The 7,209-nt window shown below is 34.4% G+C and overlaps 1 protein-coding gene across 1 annotated transcript; it reads left to right on the top strand.

The window, feature by feature from the left end:
• The first annotated feature begins 3,759 nt into the window (after positions 1–3,759).
• Positions 3,760–5,395, top strand: LOC17887576 (E3 ubiquitin-protein ligase PUB23). The gene has a single exon (XM_006295746.2). The coding sequence runs from the start codon at positions 3,903–3,905 to the stop codon at positions 5,127–5,129; it is 1,227 nt and encodes a 408-aa protein (XP_006295808.1). The 5' UTR covers positions 3,760–3,902; the 3' UTR covers positions 5,130–5,395.
• The last annotated feature ends 1,814 nt before the right edge of the window (positions 5,396–7,209 follow it).

Below are 7,209 nucleotides of genomic sequence, written 5' to 3'. Positions count from 1 at the left end.
TAGGTGTTTTGATCGATCTTCTACGTACTGATTAAAGTGTATCATCATCATCATATGGTACTCTCTAAAAAACAACGATTGCTAGTATAATACAGATCTTTTTATTTTTTAAAAGTATTTGTTGATGGAATATATATATCTACAAAATTTAGACCAATAAGTGAAGTGGATGCTATTGAATTTTTATGTTCAGAATTGGATTGAAATATTGAGTGAGAGCCGGGTAACCTTTCGTAATGATTTTATCAATTAATCATACAAATACAACCTATACTAAAGCATGCATGAGTAAAATTCCTTTCAGAAACTCAGTAATACGACTCTATTTTACAATGTGTCAATGATCGATGCCCAAATTGAGAATCTTACGTCATATATATATGAAGAGGTTGTTTCTCATAATAATCAAACAGTAATGTTCCAGTTTATTAGACTTTGACTTCTAGATAGAGAGAAATTGACAATTATATCATGCATGATCCACGTCGTCAAAGTAAGTACGAAAAGATCAAGAAAAACGATTAAATGAAACGTCAATATTCAAAATATTGTGGAAGAACCTATGATAAAGAATTGAACGTAACTATATAGTTATAACTTCGACTGGGTCCAATAGGACCGTTAATGGCACTTAATTAGGTTTTGTCGGTAAATGAGAGAAGAAATAATCAAAAGAGAACAATATTATAAAAAAATAGACTTACCAAAAAAAAATAAAAAAAAAATAGAAGTAATTAAGAGGTTAGGGCATAATAACTGCAATCGTGGAAAATGTAATCGAAGTGCATGCAAGATGATGAAATTGAAATTTGGGTCACCCAACCATATTTTGCAGATCCAAAGAAGAAGAACTTTAAAATAAATAAATCTATCTTTCTATATATAATTATATTATTTTTATTTTGGTAACAAATCATAACATCAGCAAAGTCAAACGCATACGCATACGTTTAACCAAGAAAATTTGAAGAACTAATTCCCAAAAACCGGTTTTTCAATGCAAGGATGTCGGTCCGAATGATGTATAATGTAATTGTCTAACAGAGATATTAATTTAATCGTGTCGGCATGCTCAGTTCTGTTCAAAACAACAAGAAGAATGCCATTATGTACAAAACAAACGTATGACAAGTTATGTCAAACAAAAATTAAAGACTGTTGATTTTAAGATTATCGGGTTGACGAAGTTTTTTTGTTATCACTGATTCGAGAAAAATGTTTTATCAATCGTCAATAGAAACCATTAAAAATTCTAAGATAAACCCCAAAGGCCAACAAAAATTAACGAGCAACTAGGAATGCAAATAATAAATATCATATTCGATAGAACACACAGAAAATACCAAAGTAGGTGGTTTGTGGATTATTTTTGTTTAAATAGTCTTTATCTTTCTTTTTAATTTATCGTTTTCTCGTCATAGTCAAAATTAAAATCACGCAAATTGCAGTGATCTGATTTATTGCTATGAAAGAATATATATATACTAATTCTGATTTAGCTTTCTTAGTGATATTTTAACACGATGTTTTGTTCAATATGTTCATTTGGCATACTCTAGAATGACTACTATATGGTCAACATTTAGTACACTAAGTAGTACTATTGTAGGCATATAAAAATATAAAAGATTATATGTTTATATGAAAAAAATATAAATCTCAGCGCAATAATCTCATCCATTATTGAGGAAAATTGCAGCTCAGGCCACCATCTACAATATTTGGAGGCAATGCAATAATCTCATCCATAATCAGCAAGCGCTCCAACCGGCCTCTATTTTCTTGCGTTTGGATAAGGAGATCAGAAACATAATCTCAGCGAGATATCATCTGAAGCGTTTCAGAAGCTTTATGCAACTCTCGTTGTGACGTTTTCACTTTTTTGTGAATCTTTGTAACTTATCTTCTTGTTTTCTTTTTTTGCCGAGGAACTTAAACCAATAGGCTTTTCTTGTAAAAGTCAAACGTTTTCATTTCTTAAATGATATTAACAGTTTAGCAAAACAAAAAAATAATATAAAAATCTATTCGCTTTTACGTAAAATCAAATGTAACGATTACATAAAACAATGTAGATGATAGTGATGAGGCGGCAACGATAGAACCATGGCAACAATATATTATAGATGATAGTGATACGGTGGCAACTACAAAGATTCAACATATGATCAAGGGAATATATTTTAATCTGAAATGTATGCTAATGTTTATGCATAGTTTAGAAAATATTCCTTTCCATGTGATATATATTAACAAAAACAAATACAAAAGAGGGGTTTTTTAAAAATCCAAAGATTTTGAAAAAAAAATATAACTTATAATTGGCTGGCAAACATGTAGACTGTGATATTCATTAAAACCGAAAATAATTATTTTCGAGATGAGACAACACATAGGTTACAGATTTGAAGGTTTTGATGATATCGTGATACTACCACATTACGGGTTCAAAGATAAGCGTCGACATGTGTTAAACGATTTGCTTGTGGACATTGGTATCTATAATAGTGGAAGGTTCTGAACTCCATGTTAGATATTCGAGGTCGAGGGTGTGAATATGATGTTGGCCGCAAACATGGATGCATAAAGGAACATGAGCTGATGTATGAGAATATATTATTTGCCCATGTGTCTATAAATGTGTGATAATGTGATTAGACTGTATTGATTGATTACTTGAATTTTGTATTAGCATGTTGGGCGAAAATAATTGTTATTACTAGATATGTTATTGATCTTGTCGTGCTTGATTAGTACATTATGTGCGAGGCAAATGAAGATTTTATAGACAATTCGAATATTATGGGTGAGAAACTATAGATTAAAATAAATATCCATGAACGTTATATGGTAAGATCAAGGAAGGTATAGGAAATAATAATGTATTATGTTCAATACAAAAATGCACAAGTGGCTAAAATGGTAACAATATCTAAATGCGTAATATATATAATTCACCATTTTTTGTTATTCACGATGGGTGCGTAATATATACAATTCGCTTTGGTACTACTATATGGTATATCCTAAGTAAAACCAAAAAGATCCTTTAGTACACATAGTGAGCAAATATTGACTAATATATATAAGAATCTCAAACAAAAAACACAAGGCCGTACTTAAACTTTCTTGTATACACTCTAATATATATTGCGACACAGCAAAAGGGAAAATCAAAAGTCAAAACGGGTGGCAAAAATGTGTAAAAATAAAGAAAGGAAGAAGAATCAATCAATTATGGCATGTGAGCAAATATAATAAAGAAGAAAGACACAAAGCAGACACCAATATTGTTGAGTCTTGTCTTCACCACCGCCACGACCCAACCCAACTCAATAGCTCTCTCTATCTCTCTCTCTCTAGTCTCTTTTATCACCATTTTCTTATCCGTTTTGTTTACAATCTCTCATTGAAAAGTCAAACCTTTTCATACGTCTCACGTGTTCTTTTTTCTCCACCCAACTCATCAGAGAAACTAAAAAAAAAGGTCAAATCTATGTTCCTCGTTCGTTCCTTCTATTAGAAAAATATTTCTAATAAACTTTTGGTTTTTTATATATGGGCTGGTCATTTTTTTCCTTTTTTAAAGGATATACTACTAGTTCAATAGGGACAGCTTTACAAAGAGTGTCTAATAGTATTTGTATTTTCCGTGTTTTGACTTTTTTAATCATCGTGAATCTTTTATGTCTCTCCTATATATATAAAACCCAACCTCCTTTCTCTCTTCTTCCTAACTTATTCAAACCAATTCACATCTTCCCAAGCTCAACTACTACAACTTGTACCAAGCAAAAAACTTATATAAAACTTGGTTTTGTTTCCTTCTTTGACCATTATATTCATCTTATTTCTCTCATCAAATCTCACAGCAGCATCTTCATCATATCTCCGGAGGATTAATGGATGAAGAGATCGAGATTCCTCCCTTCTTCCTTTGCCCTATCTCTTTGGAGATTATGAAAGATCCGGTGATAGTCTCTACCGGAATAACCTACGACAGAGACAGCATCGAGAAATGGCTTTTCTCTAGCAAGAAGAACTTGTGTCCCGTCACCAAACTAGACATAACCGACGCCGATCTCACCCCGAACCACACTCTTCGCCGTCTCATCCAATCTTGGTGCACCCTAAACGCCTCTTACGGCGTCGAGAGGATACCTACCCCGAGACCACCGATCTGTAAAGCTGAGATCGAAAAGCTCCTTAGAGATTCAGCCTCTTCGCATCAAAACCAGGTTAAGTGTCTCAAACGACTTCGTCAGATTGTGTCGGAGAACGCCACTAACAAGCGGTGTTTGGAGGCCGCCGGAGTACCAGAGTTCTTGGCTAACATCGTAAGCAATGACTCAGAAAATGGGTTAGGGAGTTTCACCGACGAAGCCCTCAACTTACTCTACCATCTCGAGACCTCAGAGGCAGTCCTCAAGAATCTTTTAAACAACAAGAAAGGTAACGATATCGTAAAGTCGTTGACGAAGATCATGCAGCGTGGGATCTACGAATCCAGAGTCTATGCAACTTTACTTCTCAAGAACATTCTTGAAGTAGCGGATCCAATGCAGATCATGACTCTAAAGCCAGAGGTCTTCACTGAGGTAGTGGAGATCTTGGACGACCGGATCTCACGCAAAGCGACAAAAGCCGCGATGCATATATTGGTGAACATATGTCCATGGGGAAGGAACAGACACAAGGCCGTAGAAGCTGGAGTAATTTCTGTGATAATCGAGCTTCTCATGGACGAGAGCTTCTCATCAGATAGGAGAGGTCCAGAGATGGCGATGGTGGTTCTTGATCTGTTGTGTCAGTGTGCTGAGGGAAGAGCCGAGTTCTTGAAGCACGGAGCAGCCATAGCGGTGGTGTGCAAGAAGATACTTAGGGTTTCGCAGACGGCAAGCGATAGAGCCGTAAGGGTTCTGTTGTCAGTGGGAAAGTACTGCGCGACGCCTGCTTTGCTAAACGAGATGTTACAGTTAGGGGTTGTATCGAAGCTTTGTCTTGTGCTTCAAGTAAGCTGTGGGGGCAAAACTAAAGAGAAGGCAAAGGAGCTGCTTAAGTTACACGCTAGGGTTTGGAAGGACTCGCCTTGTCTCCCAAGAAACATGGTTCTTGCATATCCATGCTGATGAAAAACCAAGAAAACAACGTACAGACATACAAACAAGTCCAATTCTCTATGAGTGCAATCACTTATATGAGAGTTATTCATCGTATGCTGTTGAAAAAAGACTAGTGGAGTATTCATATGATCAAATCCAATTTTCTTTAGTTTTCTTCTTTTCATACTTTTGATGTTCACAATGTAGATAATAGAGGTAAATGTTCATCAAAATATTCTTTCTATATATGGAAAACTGCAAATATATCAATGAAGTCACAGGTTACATGGCTATTCTCATTTCCCACTTGCATTCCATTATAATACGTATAAGTACCAACAATAATTTTCATATCTTTTGGTATGAACGAGTGATAAATGATTAGTATATATGTATAAGTACCAACCATAATTTTCTCTTTTGGTTATATACAATTTTTTTGTATACGATGCAATTCAGTATTGTAACATTCAAATTCAGATCAAAATTTTCCAATTTCTTAACTAATATATAATGCAGTACGGTACCTCGTTTTTTATTGCAAGAATCTTTGTATTTAACAACCGGGGCACATGGTGTTGGACTGTTGGTACATGTTGTTATAAAGAAAAACTCATATACGAGGGTACCAAAAAATCTTTTTTTCAGATCGCATCTGGTTGAAACTTCATTCTTCCAATTATAATAAGTTATTAATGCATTTCTAACAAAAAATAAGATCAGTTTGTTATACTTATGCGTCACATCTAATGACTAAAACTCTCGTTGACCAGCGAAACTAGAAACGTTGAATCACTACAAGTCGACGCAGACGCAGACGCAGTCGAGAGTGAAGAAGACAAACTTTTTGAAAAAGATATACAAGAAAATATCAACCTAAAAGGAAATATTAACAAAGAAGTTGACACAAATGAGGAGCAGGCCAGTCTAGAACCACACCAGCCACCCATCCTAGACAAATATTTTAAACAAGCAAAAGCTTGACCATCGTTTTTAAATGGTTGTATGTAATTTGAAGAAACAGTGATCACTTCTTATTATAGAAAAATAGAGAAGTAGTCATATATTGCGAGCAGCTCTAAGAAAACAAATCTTAGATGAGAGTTTAAAAGTGCAAATAAGAGGGGTCCAGACTGGACCACAACTGATAGCTGTAGATGAACAGTTCACAGACAGATTCAGAAACTCATAAATCAACAAAACATAAACAAAAAGTCTTCGACCTGATAAATTTAATAAAAACAGTTGTCCAAGCGAAAGCTACAGCCGATCACGATAAACGATTCTCTGATAACTTATTATCGAACCATTCTTCTTACAATATACATATATACTAATGATACTTTATACATCACATTTGCCATAGACTATTCTATAATAATACATGAGATCACAACAAACGACTCTACCTAATTAAACTATATTGAATCTTTATTAACTTTGCATGATCTATACTCTAATAAAAACCATATAAAATTCAAATAATACATACGATAGATCTAGACGACGTGGAAGTTTTGAAAGTATATTATAATTCACATCGTTTTGTTTATTCCTTTCCGTGGGACTTGGAGTAGTAATTGCGATCCCACCATATGTATTGCTACATATTTTAACGTCTCTATTCCTGAGAACAATAAGTTTCGTATCTGCAATACATATCCACATAATTTATACATAGCCATGCTTTTATGTTTTTGATCCATATGTTTGGCATATTTTGATACATAAGTAAAGTAACACACGCGCCGGTATGCATTTATTTACCGCATCCGCATGCAAACATATATCATAAATATGTGGACCGGACGGGACGGGACGTGAAGGACCAAACTAATTTGACGCCGCAATCGAAGACTCGTTTTTGTATTCCATCGTTGTATATTAATTAAAATTAAAAAAAATCACATGTCATTCAAGTTTAAAACCCTACGTTGCAGGCTGTGAAATCAACTCTCTCGATATCGCTCTCGGGAAATAATAATAGTTTTGATACACATACAAGGACGTAAGACAGACACGTAAAGCCCACTCTATGGATATAGTTTTTAAACCATTGACCTGCATGCTCACTATTCTTCTCTCGTTTTTTTTGTTTTTCCAAACC

Source organism: Capsella rubella, unplaced genomic scaffold (assembly GCF_000375325.1).
Source record: "Capsella rubella cultivar Monte Gargano unplaced genomic scaffold, Caprub1_0 scaffold_4, whole genome shotgun sequence".
In the NCBI taxonomy this organism is placed as follows: Eukaryota; Viridiplantae; Streptophyta; class Magnoliopsida; order Brassicales; family Brassicaceae; genus Capsella; species Capsella rubella.
Note: the sequence above shows the minus strand (reverse complement) of the source record. Positions and strands in the feature narration are given on the sequence as shown.

Coding starts and splice junctions, on each gene's coding strand:
- LOC17887576 (XM_006295746.2), top strand. CDS start 3,903: ATGGATGAAGAGATCGAGATTCCTCCCTTCTTCCTTTGCCCTATCTCT.